The 26412-nt window shown below is 42.3% G+C and overlaps 1 protein-coding gene across 2 annotated transcripts in view; it reads right to left on the bottom strand.

Moving 5' to 3' along the window:
- PREX1 (phosphatidylinositol-3,4,5-trisphosphate dependent Rac exchange factor 1) overlaps positions 1–26412 on the bottom strand; it is a 718002-nt gene that overhangs the window by 221330 nt on the left and 470260 nt on the right. For both annotated transcript variants that reach the window (XM_069243446.1, XM_069243447.1), the window contains exons 13-14: positions 11196–11299; positions 8236–8285 (exon numbers count right to left, since the gene is read on the bottom strand). In XM_069243446.1, the coding sequence (XP_069099547.1) occupies positions 8236–8285; positions 11196–11299 (154 nt within the window). The remainder of the gene's footprint in view (positions 1–8235; positions 8286–11195; positions 11300–26412) is intronic.

The following is a 26412-nucleotide window of genomic DNA, read 5'->3' as shown; positions in this document are numbered from 1 at the left end:
GAAGTTGGGGACCCTCTTATTTGTATATTGTTGCATTTTTAACTGTTTTCTAGGTCTTCTGCTTGTACTTGTAGGTCTATCTGTTGGTACCCTAGGCGAAAGACTTCCTCCTGGAGTTGCTCAATCTCTTCATCCTGACTGAGCTCGTCATCCTCCAAGGTGGAAACTCTATCTCAGACAGTTTCTTAAAGACTGTTTTTATATCTTGGGATTGATCTTTTTTAATCGTTTGAAGATTGCTTCAGAGATGCAAACAGGGCCTCTAGGAAGGAGCAGGTCAGTGGGCCCTCTGTCTCCTCTCCATCTGTCTACAGGTCCTGGCTAGTGGAAAGGGGCTGATCTCCAGCTAAGCTCTGTTCTGGCTTCGAGAACATGTCCTTAAGGGAGCGGTCTTTTTATGTATATGCCACCGCCATACTTAGTCTCAATGGCAAAAGCCCCAATCACTGAAGAAATCATAGCTCAAGGACAGTCCTGAGCCTCCTAAGATGTGTTGGCCCTTGGTGGGAGGGTGCATTTTGGGAGCTGCGGTGCTGGCACAGGTGCTGCTACACGACTGGGGCTCACCAACCATTTGTGTAGGCTTTCACACTCTCTCTGGGTCCCCTCCCCATTGCTGAGGGACACCTCACTGGACCCTTTCTGTTTCTGTTCTGGATGGCCCTCACAGTGCAGCAGGCCCCTATTTGTTGTTCCCTCTCACACTGTCCAGCGGACTGGCCCCATAACTGGCAGCGGAGTATCTCCCTCCGTTGCCAATTATGGGGCCAGTCCCACTTGTCAGCACACAAGCCCGCACCAGATGTCTCCTTGTCTTAGCCAGGGGAGGATCATCATCTCATGCAGGTAATGGCAGCCTACGTTGTCCACTGCCCAGAGGGTAGCACGTCTCAGCAAACTAGGCCAATAGGTTCAGGGTGGAAGTGGTTTGTAGCTTGGAACTGAGGTGTAGATACAATGTACACCCTGGGGTGAGGCCACTCGCAAGTCCCAGGTGTGTCAGGCTCCTTGGTGTAAGAGAGATACTATGCTCCCGTGAGTATTTAAAGATCACAGGGCATCTATCACCAACCTCCTCTAAGTCACAGTCTGCCCCTTATGGCTCTGCGTACAAGTCTCTATGCCACAAGAGTCTTATAGCATGCAGGGAGTCCCGGTGCCGCTATTTCTAGCTTCTCATGTAGATAGGTGCACAAAACCTGAGGACGCAGGGCAGAGGGAGTGGTCGGTTCTCTGCAGGTGGAAGCTAGGTAGGAGCCAGTAGGCCATGGAAGCGAAGCCCTTCGGGCCCGCAGTTCACATCCCGCTCCCAGATCTCTCTACTTTCAGTCTGCGTCTGGGAGAGTGTGCCCCAAATGAAACAGTTACTGGCACACTTGAGGGGTTTCCTTGGCTACAGCCTACCTTCAGTGGCTGTGCATTGCCCTGCTGCTGTCCAGAACGTTTGTCGGAGCCACAGGCTTGGTCCCGCCTGCGGCGCAGCCAAAGTTGCATCAGCTTGGAAAGGGCAGCCTGTCAATGCCAGCCTTGAGGAGCTGGGCAGTCGCACCATGCGGCGTCGGGTGAGTCTCTCACAGGGCCGCCAGCATATAGACAACCGGAGGAGGGCCCCGGTTCTGTCAAAGCCACAGCTTGGTTGTGGGAGGCAGGACTGTCTATTCCGGGATGGGTCATGTTTGTGGTAGTGCAGCTGCTGTCATCTTGTATCTCCTAAGGCTGTGCAGCTGCGGCTTCAATTCAGCTGCGAAGGTGCCATCGCTATCAGTCCCAGCTGTGCACGGTTATGGGGGGACATTGTGGGGCTCTTCTTGCCTATAGATATGGGGATTGAACAGGGTCCACTGGCAGCAGGATCGGAGAGATGATGAGACACGTCCTATCCGTCCACCATTTTGGCCAGGCCCTGACCAACCCTTTTTAGTAATCCTGAGAGAATCAGGAAAGAAGATCTCATATTGGTGAAAGACGTCTTGCTTAGCCAATTATGTGAAGAGAGGGAAACCCTTATTTTATCAAAGGCCACAAGTCAAATATTCTTGTGCCGACTACTCTGTAAATAGAACCATTTCTTTTATACATGTCTAACTCCCATAATTACTTACTAAAACATTTCAGGTTAAACATGGTTCATCCTTTATTGAGTACTCTCAAGGGATGCTCAAGGGATGTGGATCGCTCACCTTGTATTTGTGACTCTACAGCCACTCAAGACACTATGCACTTTATTCTGTCCAATTTACAAGTATTTCAAATCTCGCTTTTTTGAAGCCACTTTTAGTTGAAAATAATTTTACTCAGGCTAAGCCCACTTTTCTGTTTTTACAGTTATTAAATGATCCTTTTATTTGGTGTTCTGTTGCTTTCTTTCCAAATTGTGTTGTCAGACAAAGGAACCTCATGATTGCGGATTCTTGATGGCATGTTTTGTAATGTTTTAACAACGGATTGTCCGATTTTTCTTAGGGAATTGTCTTTTTTAGTTTGCTACTTCAAACGGAAAAAAGTATATTTATTGATTGATCGATCGATTGAATAAAACAGCACCACAATACAAGATTCCTGATGCCAGTTGCTAAAAGTGATGCACAGAGAAACTACACTTTGTAAGACTCTGGATGTCTTGGTTCTAAAAGCAATTCATATTAAAACTACATCTCCCAAGATTCTGTGTGTCATGGGTCTAGAAGCAATGAATAATGAAACTACACTTCACAAGACTGTAGAAGTCATGGTGCTAAAAGCAATGCACTGTGAAACTACATCTCACAAGACTCTAGATGTCTTGGTGCTAGAAGCAATGCATACTGAAACATCACCTCAAAAGATTCCAGATGTCATGATGCTAGAAGCAAGACAAAATGAAATTACATCTAACATGACTCTAGATGTGATTGTGCTAGAAGCAATGCATACTGAAACTTCACCTCAGAAAGCTCTAGATGTCATGGTGCTAGAAGCAATGCATACTGAGACTTCACTTCACAAGACTCTAGATGTCATGGTGTTAGATGCAATGCATTCTGAAGTTACACCTCACAAGATTATAAATATCATGATGCTAGAACTAATGCATACTGAAACTATGCCTCACAAGTCTCGGGATGTCATGGTTCTAGAAGCAGATCAGTGCTGAAACTACACCTCCAATATTCCTGATGCCTTGGCAACAGAAGCACAGCTTCCAAAATTCCTAATGTTGTGGTACTAGAAGTGATATATATTGAAACTTCATTTCTTGGGACTGTTGATATTTCACCAGAAGCACTGCATACTGAAGCTGCACTTCCTACGTCTATTGATGCTGTAATGCTAAAAGTAACAGAGACCTAAAGTATACCTCCCACAATTGCCATACTATTAGAATCCATATAAACTGAATATACATTACCCATGAAAATAATAACTATGTTAAGGCAGCTTCTAGTAGATGCCCAGGCTGGAGGTAGTCCCTCCAGTTCGCAGTAATGATCCAAATCTGATATTAACACGTTTCAGCTGGAGCACAATGGTTAAAGAAGCACGGGTCTGATGTCTTGTAAACAGTGAATGAAAACTGAAGTCCTAACCGGAGTAAATTAGCAATGGTGTAAAAAAAAAAAAATCAAGCGAACACCTTCAAAGTAACATGGCTTGGCCTGCTCCATGCAGCCATTACCAAAGATGCTGATCAACAACAACCAGACCTGCAGTTTGCAACCTACGCATGTGCTGCAGCCTGAGCCCAGATGCCCCTACCCCATTCTACATCCTACACTACCCACAGTGCCTAATAAGTGGCATTGGTAAAAGTACTGATGGTAGTAAAGGAACAGTGGTGGTGGCATAAGTAGTGATGGTGACAGGTTGAGTAGTTTTGATGGAGTATAAGTACTGATGATGGTGGAATAAGCAGTGGCGGCTTTGAACTCTTAACAGCCCACTGATTCTAATAGAGAGCACTGTCCTGATCTGTGACCAGCACTTGGTGTGTGACATTGTGATAAGACTCGAGAACACTAAGGCAAAGTTAAGAGTTCTTTCACATTCCCTTCCATGGCTCACCCAACCGGACCACCTGCAAGCAGAGGCCACTCAAGCTGTCTAGTAGAGACTTATGAGCGTGACGCCTGTGAATGCAGTGGGGGCACAGGTGCAAGAGAGCTACATAAACAAAGAAATTCCACAAGTAATCTGGCATTCGGCTAAAAAGCAAAGCAATGTCCATGTTCTGTTTAAGTTTGCAGGTAGAATGCTATTTGGATTAATGTATTTTATTGTGGCTTATTTTCTACCATATAACCTTTGCAAGCAGAGACACAAAATGCACACATGCTAGTGTTATCATACAATCCTAATCCAACATGAATGGTTACATTTAAAGAAAAAATACTCATGGAACTGCGATATTATATTTACCATGATTCCCACCCCATATTAACATCAGGGCATATTTTTAACTTAAGTGGTATTGTGAACAATAAAACTGATAAAAATACTTCTATCTCATCCATGGCGCTCCTCTCCACCACTGCCTTTTTTTCCAAGGCAGCTTCTACCTTAGAGTCTGATCTCAGACAGAAAAGATACAGGGTCCAAAATTTCACTGAAAACACTCAATTGTTTACTTCAATGTTTGCAACTAAAAGAAAACTAACATCTCTAAAGCTAGTGACATTTTAAACATGGCATTCACGGTCAAAGTAGATGACTTTGTGAAATCCTCTTCATATTGACTTGTAAGAGTAAAGCACCTGGCACCTTCTGAGGGTAGTAAATTTGATCAGGTGAATAAATAACAATTGTCAATATAATATATGATAATGTAAAACACCCGCTAAAGCGCAAAATCACACAGCCACCTCGGCTAAATGATGCCACTATCCCATCCTGCCTACGGAGGAAAGTCTGACTTAAGCATCTCCTGCTGCTTTGGACTCCACCTTCATTGGAGCGCCTTCAATTCATATCTCATCTTTCTACTTCCTGGACAACTAATGAGCTGATCTTCTTAAGACTTTGGGTCCCATTGCGAGTCTGGGTGAAGGAAAACTGTGGCCGCCAAACTCCTGACAGGGTGGGTGCCACTGACATGGCGACCTCCCCGCTGGAGCTATTTTGGGTTTCCTGCTAGGTCGGCAGGTGGAAACCTAAGTTTCCATCCACTGGCCTAGTGGGAAACAGGCTACAGCATTGTCTCCAGCCGGTGGCAATGCTGTTGCCTGCAGCGTGGTGGCCAGGGAGGGCCCCTGCACCTGTTCTCTGCCAGCCTTGTCATGGCGGTGTTACCACCATGAAACCGCTGGCGGAAAATGAGGTAATAATCCCCAGGGCAGCGCTGCTTGCAGCACTGCCTGGCAGATTAGGACCTTCACCACCTCCACACTGCCGGGATCTAAGATCCTGGCAGAGCAGGCAGTTCCCTGGCGTCCACCCACCCAGGGTTGTAACGTGGTGGTCGGACCATCGCATTCAGTAGACCAGACCACCACCGCGAGTACTCGTAATGAGGCCCTTAATGCCTAAAATTCACAGGTTTGTCTGATCTAAATCATGCCGTGCCACTAGGGACAGTTAATGCTTCTCATCAATGATCCGGAACTATGAGACTCACCATCACTGGGCTCATGCCCAGTGGCTTAAAGTTTCTATGTTAAATTTATGGCAATTCCATAAATTAGAAGAAAATGATATGAAAGGAATAATTTTGCGGTGTGTGCCAAATAAACGCTTCTACCAACAAATCAATACACGTATATTACGGGCAGTACTTAATTTGTAAAAGAATGAGAGCTGGAGCCCAAATATGTGGTCAGAAGCCCGTGGCTGGCGCTATTAAAAGTTAGCATGCCGAATACCAAGACTGGATAATCTTCATTTCACCTCAGGCCTCTTTAATTCACTACTAGATGTCTCATTCCCCTTTATCTCACTCAGGCAGGTTTCTGCTTCTTCCTTTTTAACAGTTTTTCTGTCTGTCTCTTCCCCCTTCTTTCCCCTTTGTGTGCCTTTTCTCCTCTTGTTCTTGGAAAACGCCTGCTCAGGAAAAATAAGTACCATTGCCCAAAAATGAGTGTCTGTGGGCCCCACGTGCAACCAGCGGCTGAAATGAAACCCTACGGGGTTGGTAGTTTCTTTACTATAGAAGTCCAGACTGGAGCGAGCAGTTTGGTCAATGGAAAATGTTGCTTTTTTTGGTTTGATTTTTGTTTTTATTTTTAATTAGACGAAACAACTGGCCTTATCACCATATAATATTTAGCATTTCACTGCCCCTGATCATGCACACAGGAATTTCATCCTGTGGGCTTTTCGATTCCCCATATGAGGAAATATTTGAGAGTAGAAATCTACAACTTTCACCAACTTTCGCAGTGACATATAGAAAAATATCACTCTTCACTTTGTTACGCGAAATTGATGAAGTGTATCCATGTTCCAGATAAAGTTAGCATGACAATGATGTGTCCCATGCATCATGACATCTGCTAAAGCAACTCCGGTTCAGAGGTCAGGTTAGCTGAAATCATATAGGCCGAAAATTCCCACCCCCTCCAGTCTTCCTAACGTGCATCGCTTCATCAGAGTTTCATGCTTGTCGAATCTGGGGCACTGTCGTAACACAACAAAGGCAGGAAAGACAGGGAAGCAGTGTGTCGGGCGTCGGCCACAGACTTCTGAAACAATGGATCCCAAGATTCGTCGACCTCCATAAGCTTGAAGGTCATTTCAGACCAGGACGTAAAAACTTAGGAGCTTGCAGTCAAAGCACAGTTTTTACACCGAGTTTATACTTGGGCTTAATTCTCTGATGGGCTTAGCATATGGACTCCCATGTGAGTATGGTCAACTATATGGTATGTCATTCACAAATATGCAAATAGGGCATAGGTATAAAAGGGTCTTCAACCTGTATATGCATCGCTCCAGAAAAGGGGTTAAAGGTGAAATTTTCCCTTTCTCTTCACAAACGAATTTTACACACAGAGCAGTTACTAGCAGGTACTATGGGAACGGTATGTATGTATTAAACACAAAGTCTGTGGATGCTGATAATTGGGCTGACCACATGGACCCAGGAAACCCCACAGCATGCTTGAGTGGAGGCGGAATACCAGACGAACATTGTTGGTCACCATTATGAAGTATCATGGAATGCGTGGGGTTTAGGCAGAATAATGGATGTAAGGAGAAGGTTACATGGCGTGGGAGACGTCCATAGTGATCAAAAACACACTGGGGTTTAATGTGTGTTAAGTAATGGGTGAGTGAGGGGACAGCCTTGAAAATAACTAGAAGATGATGGAGACAGAGGCCCCAACTGGATTCTGTATATTTTCCATTACAAAGGAAACTTTCTTTTATGCCATCATCACTCTCGAATCTTATTCTGTGCAGAATATAGAAGAGGAAAGGGATTTTCACATCTTACCAGGTTTAAATTGTTATTCATTTAAGGTATTCATTATATTCTGAACTTAGCTCGAAGGGACAGGTGCTAGCTTACAGTGAAGATTTTCATGGAGCAGGACCATCTCAAACCTCAGACTGCTGGAGTGAACACTAAAGATCCCTAGGAGTGCAAAGGGTCCTGTCAAGAGACGTTTTAAGTATACCAGGAGACAGGCCTTTGGGATGTCTAGTGCAAAAATGACAGTGATTCAAAGATTAGCCTTAACAAGAGTCTGAAACCTAACCCAATCTAACCAGAGACACATCTGGGAGACAGGGCTTTGAGGGAAATCGCCTGCTAGTGTGATCAGAAAGGAAAAAGGGGCACACATCTATGTGTACAATTTCTATTCAGTATATATGTTTTTGACAGAAGCAACATAAGCTCATTGTCAGAGATGTTTTATTTTTACAGATTCAAGCACTCGTAAAAGGCCATCACTTACCACTATGTAGGTGTGACTTTGACAGAGAACAGTGCGTGATCTTGTTTTGTGCAGCAGTGTGGATGCTGGTCTTAACATTTTCCGGAGAGAGAATGGTCAAACAGTCTGAAGTAGAAACTCTTACTCTCAATGACTAACTGATTAAACTCGGGAAATAGATCAAAGGTGCCATCGTTGCAATATTGTTCCTGAATCCAGAAACCAGCTTCTAATCTTTCAATGCTGACTCAGCCTTTCATCTTTCTGAGAGCTATAAAATGCATTACACTGAATTGGGTAATAACACCTGTTATTTGCAATAATAAACAGTCGTAGTTTGAGCAATATGAAAACACAAATCATTAATTAAAAATAAACTTACTTCACCACCGGAACAAAGAGACTGTGAAGTCTGCAGTAAAGTCTTACACCCTGTCAAATAATTAAAAAAGTAAGTATTATCGATTTGGTGTTTGATAATGCGATTGTTTTTGATTATCCATGTACAATCTGCATATAAATGTAAGCTATAATAAACAAAAACATTCCTGGGAATGAAAAATGCAGGAGTCAGCTATATGAAGGCTAGCATAGATTATTACTTTAAAAACTTTTAAAGGATTGTAGTCTTAACAGCATGTTTTTATAAGTGGCTCAGAAAACTGTGTTTAATATCACATCACTACTAGGATGGAGGGTTTTGTCCCACACAAGGAAAACGCCTACCGTATCCAGCAATAGCTCCTCCTTTAAAACCCTGGCTCTCCCCTCATCCTATCAAATTATCCACTGCCTTTACTCTTTCAACTAGGCCCTGCTATTACACTAGCTCCACTTCTTTAACACTAACTGTGCCCAGTTACACTCATTTAACATTTCAGTTCTCAACATGAGGCATTTCTTTAAGGTCAGACGAGATCCCCCCCTCTAACCCCATTCTTACCAATCCACTTCTTATGATCACAGCTAGTGCATTCTAGCATTGTGCCAATGGGTGGAGGTGATACTCAAGAATGAACCCCTCTACTCTACTTGTTTGCATGCTGTCATTTCAGTGGTGGCACCGACTCTGGTTTTGACTGCTCTCACTCTGAATCTCTGCAATAAATTAGGAGCATTCTTTTAATTAATTGCAAACTCAGCAGTATGAAATCCACCAGGAAAAAACTTAGTAGAACATACTCTGTATGAAAATGTTTAATTGAGAAACACTCAGTCATTCAAGCGCCAAAAGTTAAAATTTGGGCAGGCGCTCAACCTTATGACGCCAACAAAGAAAGAAGAAAAATATCCAACACGCTCCTATTCAGTTCCAGATCTGAGTATCATTCTATCTCAGTCTGGAGTAGCTTTGAGCAGGGACTAAAATCATTCCTTAAGTAGCCTTTATGTGTTTAGTTAATGCCGATCTGACTAAATTGGTGCTTTCAAATGAATCCTGAAAAATTATGAATTCAAGGTCAACTAATTAAAACAGCAAATGCCTTGTTTTTCAAAAGGAAATATTCCGGGATGTGACTTTTATCTTAATACGCCTTAATTTATTACAGCAGGATTCTGTTCCCTTAGGAGGAAGCAAAAATGACCAGGGTAGTCTATAATTAAGTTGCAAAAAACACAAATATACATCTGGAAAGCTGCTTTTAAGAAGTTGAATTGAGGTGCTTGTAAAACTTCACACTGGTGCAACGTTGTAGAATTAATATTAATATCTTTCAAGTTAAATCTGCAGTCTTTCAATGGAAGGATCACAGTTTATTGATATACAAAATATTTTAAGATGAAAACATTGTTCCAAATTTGACTATTTAAATTAGTCTAATTTGGAATTCTGGAGCTAAAAGGATCACTATCAACGATAGACAAAAAAACATTCAGAATTATTTTAACTGGGGATGAATATTAACTCGTTTTTTAAGTGGATATCCAATTGTTTTAAGGTTTGTAGTCAAAATTGTAATGTGCTCAGACTGGGGAGGAACATTTATGAAACTTCTCATTGAATAGTGAAAGTAAAGCAAAAATCGCACATGTATATTTAATAAAATGTTTGTGAAGTTATAAAAAGGTGTTTAAGAAACAGATAGTTGTGAAGAGTGGATGATATTCTATATAGGAAAATACATAGTTGATGAGGTAAAATATGTATGTTTTTGAGTACTTCTGATTTGACTTGCCTAGTGAAAACAAAACATGCCTGTTTTAACATAGTCTACAGCTTTTAACATTTCACTGAAATGAAAAAAATATTAACGGACCAAACTTTAAGAAAATACAATCAGGACAAATTAAATACATGGATGTTTAAATATCAATGTAAATATTTATAAGCGATTCTTATTTAGATATAAAAAAGACATAGCAATGCATTCATATTTGCATTTTAACAAAACTGTGTGTATTACTTTTACTCCTGTCAACTTAATCAACATAACATTAAAAAGCTTCATATGACCGCTATTACAAGAATTATATAAACATTTAACAATTTGCTAGATACATGGTTGCATGGTCAACAAGCTAAACAAAGCAGCTTAGAAATCATTATTTGTACAGCGTATGAAGTAATTCAAGGCCTCCCTTTTTAAAGGTTTTTCTATTCTTATGCACTGATCATCTGTTTCACTTTTTAATAATAACAATAATTAGAAAGTGTACAGGAAGTTACTGTACTAAACCTTGAGTCTTCTGTTCACCAAGATCAGAGCACAGATTCATCCTTCGGGTACAGACTTAGAAAATGGGTTGCTAATTTGTAACGTTTCCTTTGTAGAAGAAGGAAATCACTATTCTTCATTTTTTTGTAGCAGTACTACTGAACACCATCAACCCTTGTCTTTTTTCAGAATACAATATTTTCCAATCTGTAAGTGCTCTCTAGAATTCCTATTTTAAATGCAGCATCATATTTAAGTCAATACTACAAAGTTATTGCCCAATGTCAAGGTTTATTAAAGTTGTTAAAAGCTCACAAGTGGAGTAATAGGCGAGAGCCAAAGGTCCTTAACCTGGGAGAGAGAGTTGGTCTTTAATGACTGTTTCAGCATGACAGAAAAACATTTTAATGTTGTTAGAACCTTTCATCTACTAAGGGCAGGATGCTTTATATTAAAATGGGGCAATATAAAGAGAAACAATTTAATATTGGTGCAGAAGACCTATACCAGCCTTATTTGGCCTCTGTCACTCATTGTTTCCAGTAGACCGCCCAACATTCAAAGGCTATGTCTCTTTACACATTTTATTTGCTCATTACTGAGCTGAGTCACTAAAAGTGTTTAAATGCAACGGTGGTTTTAATGAGTGGGTATACAATTATTTAGCATATGGTCTGTACTTTACCTTAGACATGATGTCTTCTAATTCACTTCTTGGCTTGTATGTTCCATCATCATATCGAAACCTGTACAAAACTTGCTCATTCTTAAACTGATGCTTGTCTGAGACTGGAAGAGACAAAAAGAAGGACTTTTGTTAATACAGCAATACAAAAATGCAATGAGATTTGCACTGTGTCCTTTTTTGGTAGTTTAAAAAACTGTACATTATCATGTAGCTTTGTTCTAAGTTTTAGACTGCACTAGCATATATCTTACTTGTTAAGCATCATATTAAAAAGTTCCTATGTTCAATTTGCTTAAACAAAAGACTAGTTTGTACGATACAAAACAAAATTGTATTTAGTAAGGTCAAGATTATATTTCAGATTGATTTTTTACCTAAACTGATATTGACAATCTATCCAATCAATAGATTCAAATACAAAATAAAACAATGATATTAAAATGCATTTGCAAGACTCCACACTATTCAAAATAGACAATATTATCTTTCAAAACTCTAATAAAGAACTCATAAAAGAGGTAGATGCAAAAAGGAACACAAATAAAAATTAGCATTATCTTGCAAAACATTGTTTAAAAAAACTTAAAACTTTGGAATATTGTATAACAAATGTGCTTACTTAAAATGATGATTTAACAATTGAATCAATTCAAGATGTGTATTCATTTTAAAATCAATAAGAAACTGATGTAAAAAAATGCACTGTTACACCCTTAGTGCTGGACACAAATGCAATTCGTAGAAAGAGTTCTGAGCTTCTGCATGGCAAAGACTACAAAGAGGGGAGCCAAGGGGATTACATTTCCATCTCACAGTCAGGGATTTTAGAGGAAGGTTCCCTGTGCAAATGATCAAGAATAGATACCTAACAATATGTGAAATTTTAAATCAAAGAAAAGAAGCACATAAAGAAATGTTGTAGCATATACTTTTATATATTTTAGCTTAGTGCAATGTACCACATCCAGCAGAAACTGAACTGGGGAATCTGGGTTTTAAGAAAGTGCCTACGGCGCTCTGAAGCCCATGATCTAAGAAAATTGTCTATAGTACAATTAAAGGATTCCAAAGGCATTTTTAAGTTTCTATCAAAAATGATATGATCGGAAGAAATCCTGGCTAATTTCTCCAGTGAGTGTTGAAGATTATATTTAAAGATTGTGCCAAAACTGTTTTGTTAAACAGTGACTTTGTATTCAGTTAAAACAAATAAGTAAAGAAAAGCAATCATACACCGATCCCACACAGTCAGGAACTGTTTTAAGTAATAACCAATGCTCTCATTCTGGATCACCAGCCACTCATCTTCTATCATGAGACTTGATATGATAAGCATTAAAGGCTACATCCAATAATGTTTACCTACTCAATATTTAGACCAGTTTAACCTTCAAAACACTCCCCACATATACAGTTTCCCTCTTTGAAACCCTCCATTTGCTGACACTACTGACATTTTCTTCAATATCTGCATCCATTCACACTTCACGCACAGTCTCAAAGTAATTACAACACAAAGCTTTCTGTCTTTCTGTTTTTTTGTATTATTTGCTAAGCCCCTGCAAATGCATTTATTATTCCCACATAGTCACTAATCAATTTGTGGAAACCCAAAAAGGCCAGCAGGCGAAAGGAACAGTTCTGCTGTAGTCTACTGGTCTACCATTACCATTGCTGACATATCTCCTGGATTTAAATACAGAAATACTCGACCATAACATCTCCACCTTCTTAGACATACTGATCGAAGCTGGTCTCGGCTACTGCCTCTTGTCACCACCTGACATTTTTAGCTTCCTCAGTTATCATTGCTGATGGCACTCAAAATTCCAGGAGAGACTTTTTAGAGACAGTCTGTGAAAGCCCTCAACTATGTACATTTACCTAGATGGATAATCCCATCATCCGGTTGTGCACTAATGGACCACTATGCTCTCCATACCAAAGACCTACAAGCAAAAATATTTCAAGCAAATTAATCTACCTTTTTCCCAGGACTGCATTATTTCCTCGGAGCTTGCCACATCCCTCCAAATGGAAATTACATCATGACAACTCCTGAAGTTTCATCCTCTGTTTTCCAGCCCCCGCCTTTCTATCAACCCCATGAAGGGGACACTAAGCTCATTTATGCTAAGCAACGCTATTGTTAATGTCAAAGCTTCCTCTCTTTCCCCTCAAAGATGTTCAAGTACAGTACCGCAAGACCTTCACTCAGCAAAAAAGAAATACATATATGCCACTAATAAGGACCAGGGCATAAACAACCAAACCCCATGCATTTTTTCACAGATTATGCATGTTTTCTCTTTTGGTAGGACAATCAGCAGCACTGCAAATGTCTATGGAGACTAAAAACATGAGCTTACGAAATCAGCATATGGACTAAATTAGATCATGAAAGACCAGGCAAAGGGTAAATAATGATCTCAACAGAAGTACAAGCAGATGAAATTCTTATAACTACTTAGATTAGAAATGTTACAGTATTGGGGATACCATATATGCTCTGACTCAAGTACAGTTTGGGCATGTAGACTGGATTGTTTACTACTGGGATTGTGACAGTGAGGACACAGCCTTGCAGAGGGAACAGAGTATGCATGGATCACCTTATAGAAGACGCACCAAGGGAAATAGCCTGTGGAGTCATAGCCTCAAGGGAACCTTAGTGGAAGGAAGCACTACTTTGGGTGAGGAGAGTAATGGGTTAAAAGCAGCTGGATAGCCTTCCTGCAAGAAAGTTAAAACTTAACAGTTTATAGAATGGCAAGAGCACTAAAGGAGTAGTAAAATGTTGCAGTTCATTTACCTGAAAGTGGATAATATGGTCTAGATCCCGAATTACCTTAATAATAAAGTAACTGTAAATGTTGCAGCCTCAGATGGTGAGACATTTGTGAGGGTTGTAACTAAGGGACAAGTATCAGGATAAATATTAAGCAGATGACATAAGATTCAGAGGGAGAAATCTCAAAGGAATGTTATACATTGTAAGATGACAATGAATAAGAAACAGCATGAAACATTATAGGACAGACAGGCGTCTTGTGAACATAGCTAGAGATATGAGAGAGGTCAGATGGTGCAAATAATTATATGTGATAATGAAGATCAAGAACTAAGACATGAAAATGTAATAACATCATATACTAATCAGAGGATGGTAGGATTACCATGTAGCCCTCAGAAATAGCCCTGTTGTAATAATGGACAATGCAGTACTTACAGGAAGTAACAGTGTACCTAGCTTACTCTGCGGTGCTCATGGCCTGCTCTTCAGCAGCTCCACTTAGGTGGTTTTGACTTAATCCACCATCAATGACACTAGGCCCATGATGGAAGTCGTAGACCTTGAAAGCACACCTTGCTGCATAAATCCAGATCACATGAGCAGCGGTTATAGAGAGTGCTGAGAAGGCATAAGTGAACAGCAGTCACCAGCTCTGTCCTACCTCTGCTTGATGTAATACTAGCTTCCTGCTTTGTCAGCATGTGAGCGAGGGGAGAAGCAATGCAAGAGTTGGAAGAAAGTTGCTCAGGATGGCAACAAACCAGGCCAGGAAGATACAGTAAGGGACCGTTTCAAGGAAGGACTTTCTGGAGGAGGCACCAAATGCAAGTTAGATGTTTAGCTCACAAGAGAGATGGACCTATTTCCAAAGTAAAGATTCCATCTGCACGGGAAAGGCCTCCTTCTGGTACGGGGAAGACTCCAACTTGTCAATCAAATTTTTAAAACAATTAGCTGCAGCATAAGCAGCTTTGGCAGGAACCAAAACCTTTCTGCTAGGTGCGCAGAGTGGCAGTCTTCCCCTATTCTTGACCCCCAATGTGGACAACGCCGTATATATTGACCTGTGTTTTCTCGAACTGGCTCCTGCTATCAGGGTCTCGAGCTGCTCCCTCTATGTCAACTCCCAACCATGCAGAACCTTCCATTCCACCTTATATCTCAGCGTGGAAGGTATAATCCATAAGTGGTTTCCAAAACTGCACAAAATACTGCAGGTGAGGCTTCCAGGACTGAACTCCAAGTGTGGTGGCCTCAACAATTGCACACAATTTGCTTTAAATGGCTACTAGAACTATAGACAATTATCCAGGCACCAGATAAGTAATTTGGCACACTTCCCACTTTATACGTGATGACACCTTTTTTTTCTTTTATTGTTGAATATAATTAATACTACAACCATATCACACACTAGATATCTGGAAGCATTCTAACATTGGTTAGAAAGGTAATAAGTAGCTTTCCTCCAGTACCAATGAAGGTAAAGGTAGAGATCAATTTTCTACTGATATGCATCAGAGTAAGATGTGAAATATGAAAGTCCGTCCTCTTACAAATGATAAAACCAGTAAGTACAGTAAGTAAAGAAATAAGGTTTCTAGTATAGATCGTTCCATGTTGATAAATAAAAAAATTTCATTATCATATTATTTTACAATATTATAAAATACCTTTGCACACAGCAAAAATTACAATAAAATCGGCAGTGTTCAGAGCAATGGAGAGGCTACAATATAGAGCTTAGTGGTGGCTATAATCATTAGCAGCAATCTGTGTTCGTGGACTACGAGCTCTGTAAGGTTATGTGTTTAATGTACTGTGACCAAAGTTTTGGTAATGGCAAGTGCAGCTCTAAAACAAGGATAAGTGTGGATCCAATCTGGGACTACAGTAGTTAGATGCAGGGCACTTGTAAATGATAAGATTCGTGTCACTTTTGGGTGGGTACATCTCCAACATTATGAATGGTGGGGGAGACCTGAAGCTGACAGTTTTAGGGAAGTCCAGGACCAATTCTGTATCGTTTTAAAGAGACAGAATTCCTTCCTGGCTTCCCAGGTCCCCTTGTCTAGATATTCCAATATGTTTATCTGTTCTTGGTCTGAATACCTCACTTTCAACCTGCTCTGCCATTCAGTGAGCAGAATTGTCGTCAGGGGTGTGCGAGTGTAAATGTTAGACTAGTGAATTTAAAAAACCCTACTTAACTCATTGGAATGAGCCTCAATGTTTCAAGTACTGTTGAATAGGGGAAGCTAAGACCTCCTGTGCTCTGGGTCGTACAGCACTGTAGAGGCAGTGTTCAGCTGTATTTATCTCCAGTTCTCAGACCAGTACAAACACATTCATGTACCCTGCATATAGGATACTCTAGAATCAAAATGTCCACAATTTTCCTCTCCCTCCACATTATTGGTCACCCTTTCACAGGATCGCTACTTTATTCTAGAGGGGTGCCTATAAGTGTAGGTGTGAATTATGTTTTAAAGGTTTGTGCAAATGATTCCAAACCCTCATCATGTTCTGAATAATGGGGTTGGATGTTGACGCAGAAGTCAATGTATATTAATAATCAGTCCTAAGTCTGTACCAGTCCCAGCATTGACTCATTTTCATTGGGACCAGAAGGGGTTGTGCACACCATTGTTGGGTGCACGAGGCACAGACGAAGAACTTGTTACTAAAATGTGCTCTATCCAGAAGAAGCGACACATAGCAGGAGTTCAAAACCCACAAACTTTATTTCCCTGTACAAGACCCTCTGCTCTGCACCCATCCTCATTAGGCTCTTCTCAGTGGTCATTAGAGGGTCTGTGTGTTATGTGAGCATGCATAGACATTAAGAGTGAGGTTGCTGCTGTGCTATAAATACACTAAATGTGTACTTGCTGCATACTAAGAGGGGGCCAAGAAAACTTAAGCAAGGGAGCATTATCTATCACCAGCACACTCCTGTAGAAAGATGATCCCTGGGATCTTCTCTTCTCCCTCTCAAAGACAAACCGGAGGTACACTAATTCTGAAAAACCTCCAGAGTGTCATACAGTTAGTGCATTCCTGAAGGCCTTCTTCCTATGTGCATGTATTGTATGAAGGCATACAGGAAAAGGTCTTCCCTTATCTGCATAGGACTATGTCTACAATTTGTTTTATCATCAATTTTTATTGTTTTTATTACACAGATACAAATCATGATAACACCTCACCCTCATAGTTTATCCTCTTAAGGATTGCTTTCATTTCCAAGTGTATCACCTTGTGAACTTATAAACCCATAAAATTACCTCCGCCTCCTCTAAATTTTACAGTGCTTCTTGGGACCTCCTCTGGCACAGATGGGCTTCGCACATCAGTCCATTGCTGATCCCCTCTTGAAGAGAGCCGAGGGAGAGGGCTGTGGGACTTTCATTTGAGAGCTTTATCTCTTTTGCCAATTATCCTTGTGCTTTCCCCAGTTGTCCCCTAGCTTTTCTAGTAAACCCAATGAGTCCACCCACCTTGGGTGCTAGTTCTATAGGTTGCTCCAACACCTGAGTGAGTGTTGTTTTAATCGCTCAAACAATAGCTTCAATGCTAGGACACTGCCATAGCATATTATAAAAGCCTGTATCTGGATTTTTGCATGAGAAGCACTGAGGTGTGTGGAGTCCACCAGCATGTAAGAATCATGGTGATGTAACTCATGTGTAAATAGCTTAGTTTGAAACAACCAGGGAATGGAGGACATGGCAATTTCTCAGGGAGCCATGCATGGCTCTCTCCATTTTGTGTTGCCAGGGGGTCCAACCGAACCCTCCCACTCAAACGTATTCAAGGCATTACAGACTCCTGAGCATTATATTTGAGAAATTCCATTATACCCCAGGCGACCCTTCAATATTTCAACCTCTAGAGGGTTATATTCTGGAAAATTAGAGAACAGCAAGTGGAGACTAGCTAGCATGTGACAGAGTTGTAAATATTTGTGGAATTAAGTGTGGGGCAGACTAAAGTGGAGTTGTAAGTGCTCAATGGTTTCCTACAATCTCGACAGACATCCCCCAGGTTAGTAATCCTCTTCTTGTCCCATTAACGAAATCCTTCTAATTGGACTGTGTGACTTAAACATCTCTCTGCCACAGTGGGGGTTGTTGTGTCAGTTTGTTCTCCAATTCTATGAATCTTTGTGTGAAGTCAGCCTTGAAGCACCACCTTTGTAATTCCCGGGGAATATACTGGAATGGGTCTACCATATAAGAATCTCATCACATTGCCAAGACCCAACAGGGCCAATTGCGATCGCTAAGATGGGTGGCTCCAGATCTCACTCAGCTATTCATTGTTTGTAGGTAAGTGCCCCTTTTGGACATGGTCACCCCCACTGTTTGCTCACTCATCCTGAGGTTCTTCAACTGAGGTGACCTTGGTCGCTGCTAAACAGGTCCCCAGTGCAAGTGCTCTTTCACTAAAAACAGGAAACAATGTGTACAACTGGCACACACTTCTCTACCTTTGTACGTCCCTAGTAAGAGGATCCCTGCTACCTAGGACATGGGTAGTGGAGAGGGTCCCTAAGCACTGCAGAATGAGATGTGCCACCATCAGGAACCCCACTAAAAACAAGTTGCACACAGCTGCCATTTCAGTCTCCATATCCTGGTGCAGGGCTGGCCAAAATACGACATAGCACACCCATTGTGTGCCATGCCCCAATCTCTGCATGTAAGTATATGTAAGTCACCCCTATACCAGCACTTGGAGTCTTAAGGCAGGGTGAATCATGTTTGATGTGTTCTGCTATGAACCAGTGATTCCCAGCACCAGTGGTGAGCATTACAAGTGAGCAGGAAAGCCATCTTAAGGTATGTTCTAGACACTTGTCATTACGAGTCCCCCAGCTACATAATGGCTTCACTGTAAACTATGGTGTTTGGTATCAAACACCTTGTCTTAATGAATCCAGGCTGATGCCAGCCTCTGATTTATTATGACATGCACCCAGAGGTGCCCCCTGGACCCCACTAGTCTCTTAGTGAGTTGGCTGACTGGTCTCGCCCAGCCTTCCACCACAAACAGGTTTCATACCCTCAGGAGGTGAGAGCCCACACTCTGAGGGCAGAAACAAAGCCTTCTCTGGAGGAAGGTGTTACCATGTACTCCAGCAGGATGGCTAATGAATCTGCAGACCAAGACCAGGGACTTCAAAGGCCCTCCTGCCTTTGGTGTGCAACCCTGCCTTCCCCAGACCTGGCCATTGCCACCCCCTGCCCTGAGGCCCACTTGGCACCAGGACAGGTGGGAAAATTAGTCAGTAGGTGTATACCACCTTTGGGCTAACCACACACCTATGGTGGACTACAAGAACTGGACACTCAAGGAACGGTTCCACCATCTTGTTTTTGGTGGATCTAGGCCTTCTGGGACAGGGTTATGCCCACTCCCCACAGGAAGTGGTAATATAGGGGGTGTAGTCAACCCAAGGATAATCAGCCCATTGGCTACTACTCTACACTCCCTTAAACACCCCTACGTTTTTTTAGGTGCCCTCCCACCCTTTTGCCAAGTGTGCCGTATGCAGGAAACAAACTCAACTAGCAGCGCTGCACTTGGACACCACAGGACAGGTGAAACGGAACTGCTGGTCTTGTTTGTGACTTAACACCCCTAGCACCCTACTAACTACAGGCCCCCCCCCGTGGACTGATTGCAAAGACCACTATGCAGTAAAAAGTACTTTGGAACCTTTACAGCATAAAAGTGCATTGGGTAAAACTGTTACTTGCTAAATCGCTATAGAACTGCAACAGTACTTATCTGCATGAAAGTATTCTGGTGTTGAAACATAATATAAGCAAAGTAGCTATTTTTCTAAACAATTGGTCTTGAGGTCCTTCTTGACTGTGTGTCTCATTTATTGACTCTCTGTGTTCAATAGATACTTAGCACTACCCTACTAAGCCTAACTGTTCACCCACACTACCACAAAAGAGAGCTTTTACCCCTGTAAACCAATAAGGGACGCCCAGTACTATCTGCATACTGTACCTTTACATTTGGTACACTACATAGATAGTAAGCTTCCTACATTGATGACTAGAATGTGTGAGTCCCGGTAATAGAGCTTGATATCGGCCATCCCCATCCCTTCCTTGAATACCAATTGTCAATACATGTCCAGAGCAATATGTGTGGGCTAGCCATAAGAAAGAGTGTGTTAAGGCTGTGATTACCATGAACCAAGTGTTGTGAATCAGGAGTTTAGTAGCACATAGAAATGAGTATCATCATTTTAAAGAGAGCTTAGAGTGTAGAGTGCAGATCTATCTTCTTTCCCTCCGAGGTGTCATCCCTGTATTTGAACATCACAATGTATTAGTATAGCCAGGTGTTCAATGGCATGGGTGAAGAGGAAGGGAGATAATAGGCATCCCTGCCTGGTTCCTCTTTGGATCGGGAGTATGTTGGAAGGTACACCACTTATTAGTTATCATACTTCGGTCTCTAAAAACGGACCTCTTGCCAAATTTCATAATCAGAAGACATTAACCAGAAAGGACCAATTAACCATGTCAAATGCTTCTCAAAGTCTACAAGAAGTGCACACAGGTCTTTGGGTATCATCAAGCCAGGTCAACACCATGTGGGCATGTCTTATACAATGACTTGTACTACAATTGGGCATAAAGTCCCATTGTTTGGGTTGAACAAGTGTTTCAAGAACCCGCTGGAGTCTAAAGCTAGTGCTTTAGAAAATATTTTGATATGGGTCGGTAAGATGCACATCAATAAGGGGGAATGGCCTGATTTAGGGATGATGACAATAATGGCAAGATCTATTTCTGAGAGGAATGATCCTTTCAGTTCAGATTCCATATTAAAGGTCCAGCAGTTGTGGGGCTACAACGTTGTGGAATTTACGGTAATATTCTAGGGAAAAATCCATTGGGCCAGAGTGCTTTGCCGGCATTCATGTCTTGTATAGAACCACCTATATCTTCCACCTTGAGGAGGCCCTCCAGCTCCTTCTTCTGTAGTGTGGTGAGCAGTGGTTAGGGTATTTCTCCAAGAAGTGATTTAGTTTATTCTCAAACTGAACGAGGACATTGGGCATATTATGTTTGATAGTATTCAGCAAATGTTGCCACTATCTCGTCAGCCATGTGTTTTTTGTATCCCAAATGACTGATGATGCCAGAAATTATTCTGGTACCCCCCAACTCGTTGGGGGAGAAGTTTTCCAGTCTTGTCCCCATGTTCATATACACGTCTAGTCGACTCCCTACAGTATTGGTTTGCATCATTTAGTGCGATCTGTCACAACAAGAATCTATAGAGCTCAGGTTGCAGACAGTGTGTTTCAGAAGCCTCTAACAAACATTGTTTCTCCAGCTTCAGGATGCGAGTTTTGAGTTCAGTTATCCAGCTGCGTTTGGCCCTCTATGTGTGTCTGAGATATTCTTTCACTCCACCTCTGATCATGGCCTTACTTGCAGCCTATACAGTACCCGCCTAAGTAACTGACCCTCAGTTTATCTCAAAGTAGGATTGAAGTTCTGTGAATAAATTAACCTAAAGTGGTCATCCATACTGCACCACTAGTTGAGACACCAAGCTGGTCTTTAGTGGTCAGCAGATGCCCCTACTGAATAATTATCGGCGAATGGTCTGAGATCCCGTCGCTGGAAAAGGCAAGAGGTCTATGTGTCAGAGGATCTAAACCAAGGCTAAGGTGTGTGTGCTTTCCCTTTCACTTGGATGACAAATCCTCCATATGTCACAAAGGCCCACTGAGTCTGAGTCACTAGTTGCATTAACCTCTCCAACTGGTTAATCTCAGGGTTGAGCATAGCACTAATGTTGCCCCCCTAGGATTGTGGCACCTGTTGGGAGGCCCATAACAATGCTTGTGATTGCATTGAGGGTTTGTTTGGATAACTGGGGTGGTATTTATATTCTCCGGAATATATGTTTCCCTTCCAGAAGGTCATCTATTCCCACATGGCAACCTTGAGAGTCTTCAAGGATCTCTGCAACCACTTGGGAATGTTTCTGGGCAGGAGTATGGCCACCCTCTGGACCAATGAGGAAAACCACCCTCTGGGCCAATGTGGAATCCCGTATTACCCCCAAATATGTGAAACGGGCAATTTGTATGTAATAAATGACTTCCTGGCAATAATAAAACAGCCAGCCTGAGTCTCTCAACATACTAAAGGGTGGCTGTCTTTTTTTATGATCCAACAGACCATTCACATTCCAAGACATTATCTGAAAGTCAGTCATGAAAGATGTGGGTAGTTCACTGCCCCAGGCACAAGTTTTGGATGGCAATCAAAGCTGGTGGTGGGCATGTGAGTGTGCCATGTGTGTTTGTGGATTCTTGAGAATTCAAATTGATACATAAAATCTAAATGAATATAAACATAGGACTTGTATTCACCCCTCAACTGTCCTTCTGCCGCACTTCCACCCAAGAAGTATCTGTCACCTCATAACACAGCAATAAACTAACCGTTCTGTAACTCATATAAGGCACTAGAGGTAGACCTGCCTCCTATGTAGAATTGTTTGCCTTTCAGGGCCTTTGAAAACCTCACTCTTCGAAGAACTCATCATGTTCTTCAGACATGGGTCTGTAGGTGTCTAACACATCACTGCATAGGTTTCTCAGTAGTTGGGTCCCTTCCAAGGCATCGTCTCATCTCACCCTAGGAGAACCTTTTCTCTCCAGATTAACTGCTCAGGAACCCACCTCATCTGCAGGTGATGCTGATGTCTGAAGCCACTGCACACAGAAAATAGCACCTACATGTAGTGGATGAGTCTGGTGAGCCCTCATGCCTTCTTCGACCTTTGCTGGACTTTGGTCTCCTCTTTGGTTTAGTCAATAGAGGTTGATAAGGCACTTAAGGTTGGCAGTTCAGAGCCCCAGGACCCCCAGGACGGCACAGGAGCTCCTTCGCCTCAGCGACCCAGTCCCATGCCTTTTCTGGGCTTTCGAAGCAGTGATAGAGGGAATTGCGGATCACTTTTAGTTTGGCAGAGAAATTCAGTGCATACAGTAAGTTCATCATCCTCAGTATTCATTTGGCTACGTCAAAGGATTTCCATTGCTTCTGTACTTGTTTAGTGTAGTCCAGGAAAATCATCATGTGGGTAGATTGAAAATACAAATTGTCCAGATTACAGAGTTCTCACAGAATATCATCTTGACCACATTCATTTGGAATCCGGGTAATCATGGATCCTCGAGGTACTCCAGTGGGAGTCTTTGGGTCTACGATCAGTGGGCACATTCAACTGCAAACCATTGTGGTAGTGATCCTTCTGGTAGCCAGGACCCGATCCATGTCTATGGCATTTTTTCTGGGTCTGTGGTTTTGACCTCTTCTGAAACCCCCTCAAATCTAAATGTTTTACACTGTGATCAATTTTCAGCATCTTCTGCCATATCTTCGAGAGTTCGGGTAGTGAAAAGAAGATCGGTCACCTTTGTTTCAAGTTCAGCCCTCTCATCTTTCACGATTGAGAGCTTATCCTCTGCTTCAATTACTCTTCCTGAGACCTTTCAAAGGTCTTGACAGAGAGTTACGTCTGCACTCACCTCTCCAATCTTTTTCACAACTGCCTCCTGTGAGGTTTGGATCACCTGTATGGTACTCTCAACCTCTGTGGATTCCAGAAGTCTTTTTGAGGAGGTGTCGATGGGCGGTCTTGGTGTCCCTTTCAAGTAGGTGATGTTTTTTTATCCATAGTTGATTGGGCCTGCGTATGGAAATCTTATCTTTACCCATATAGAGGTTAGGGAACTCAACCATGAGTGTTTTTATCATAGCTGCCACTTTGCCTCGACCAGACCTTGCCTTAGGCAGCCCCTATTACTGTAGAGTCATGTCCGCCGGCCATCAGTAGATTGTGGACAGGGTATCACGCAGTACAGGGTCCTAGGCTAGGGCAAGTGTTGGTGGTGTTCCTCATGGTTTCCAGCTAAGGGGCAGCATCACTGGGGCTGCATGTCTAGTCTTGTTCTGGAATTAGCTCCACTGCAAACTATAAACCTTAGTGGGTGAAGTTGCACTCTGTCCCGCTTGCCTAGGAAATGCAGGAGAAAGCAGCACAAGCAGCCGAGTGCAAAGTTGCCCTCCCTGTCATTTGGAGCTACTAAGCAGCCCACCCCTACAGAAGTACTGCTAGGCCACATAGCATCAGCCTGATCTCAGCCCCAAGCAAGACCCCTTTCCAGCAGCCAAATTCCCGGACAACCACTCATTCTAATCTTCCCCTAAGGCCACCATTGCAAACTCCTCGGGCCCTAAGCAAAAAGACTAGAGCATACAGCAGTCCGGGCCGGGGGTCAATGGTCCGCCACAGGTCAATCCAGCTCCACTACTCCACCTTTACAGGAGACTCTCCCGGAGTGTGAGGTTGCCTTGCACCCACTTTGTTTTTTGAACACACAGATTTGTTCCAGGTTTGGTTAACTGCGAGGGGGCAGTCAAGGTCGTGCAGAGAGAGAGGCTCTGCTGCCCCAGACAGCGATTGAGATTCAGCCTCACCCCGCAGATTAATTAAGAGCACTGAGCATGCAAATGATGAAAGCCAGAGGGTCTCTAACTTCGAGGGTATTAGCAGCCTTCACAAAACCATCCGGGTATTACAATATATGGAAGATATGGATACATATTCCTTTTATAATCCTTAAGAGCCCAGAAATAAGAAGGCCGGAATGTGTGAACACTTTTTCTTTAACAAGTAGTCCTCAACAAACTATAAAAGCAGATTAAAAAAAAGACTATCAATCTAAAGTCCATAACACAAGGGAGAGTATTTGGATAAAAGGCCATCGGTCTAACTATCATGGACTGCCTTAATGATGGACCACATAAGATGGATGATTGACACAATGGCAGTCACTCATTATATAATTATATATATGGTCAGTGTAGAATGGATTGTATATTGTGCATCAGAGATTTTTATTTTCACAAAGTGGTTATTGACAGACAAATTGTTTTTTGTTTACACAATTTTGTGATATTAAATTGATTTTATATCCATTAAAGTCTGATACTTTAAGAAATTATTGCAATAAAATGTAACATGGGAAATAGAATACTACAGTCCAATAATAATAAATACATTATTGTTGAAGTTATTAAGAAAAATCTATCCCTCAAGAGCCAATGTTGATTGTATTACTCTTTGAAACCGCTATGGGCAATACTGCAGCAAGGAGGCCAAGAAGGGCCCATTCTCCCTCCTCAAGACCCAACTCAGACACCGTACTCTTTTAGCAGCAGTTCCGCGCCAGCTCATATTTTGCCTAGACCTCTTCAGTGATCAGCCTCCATCATGGGGAAGGAGCCGGCGATGGAGCATCTGATCACTGTGCAGGAAGAATCAGCCTGTAGGCTCCATATATGAATCAACAATGGCAGGGCTCCGTTAAGATCAGCAAATATACATTGGTGACGTTAGGTGTGTTTTGGCAGCAGGGTGGTGGTGGATGACAAAGGAGGTCAGGAAGCATTATCAAAATGGGTTTGCCATCTCGGCCGACCTGGCTACACTCCTCTGCTCCATACAATTAATGAAATGTTTCCATTGCAAGGATGCAATTTGTGCCTGGCAATGTGTATGATAGAAGGGGCCATGCAAGCATTCTGCAGCCTCCATTTAAGTACAAAGATCAGCCTTTTGCTATGTAGGAGGCCTAGGGGAACATTTGCGTTGGTACACTGTTTAATTAGGCTTCAGATATTGCTTTGAGAACTCAACACAACAGCCAGGGCGAGGTTTTCAGAACTAGCCCCACTCTCATGTGAAACCACTGGCCCAAACGTCTTGCTCCAGCCTGAGAGGTTGTAGCCATTAAGAAGAACAAGAGCAATGAGATGAAGGAATTCCTCTACGTCATCACACTTTGAATCTGGATAGAGGTAGAGTCCTCCAGCTCCTCTGTGGCCCACTCCATCCCAAAGGAATGCCACTCTTTCACCTCCATTAACCAGACCCCTACGAGAACCCTTTGTGAAGCCAGAGAACAAGCTATAACACTTCAGGCCCCTGCCTTGACCTCCAGTGCTTAATACTAACTGGTGTTTGACGGTGATGAGCAACAGCATTTAAAGCTCAACCCCGGCACTTCTGAAGGGCTACCAAGTGGTGGTGCGAGTAATGGGTGGTGAAAGCTGCAGTGGCCTACCGATAAATAACGTGGGCCCCGCCAGTTCCTTTTTTTTGTATTGACACAAATTAAGCACTCTTGAACCCTGACAGTCTTAACTGTACTCCAAGAAGCGGCAAGCACACTGGACTTAATTACTTTTAAAGTACTGAGCCTTCCGTTCAAAAGTAATTACAGCGGGTTGAAACCTAGCGGCCACTTGGGGCTGAACAGGAAAGGTCCTTGTTAGTCCTTAGGACAACATCAGACAC

The sequence above is a fragment of the Pleurodeles waltl genome, chromosome 7 (genome assembly GCF_031143425.1).
Source record: "Pleurodeles waltl isolate 20211129_DDA chromosome 7, aPleWal1.hap1.20221129, whole genome shotgun sequence".
NCBI classification, from domain to species: domain Eukaryota; kingdom Metazoa; phylum Chordata; class Amphibia; order Caudata; family Salamandridae; genus Pleurodeles; species Pleurodeles waltl.
This window is presented reverse-complemented; position numbering and strand designations above follow the sequence as displayed.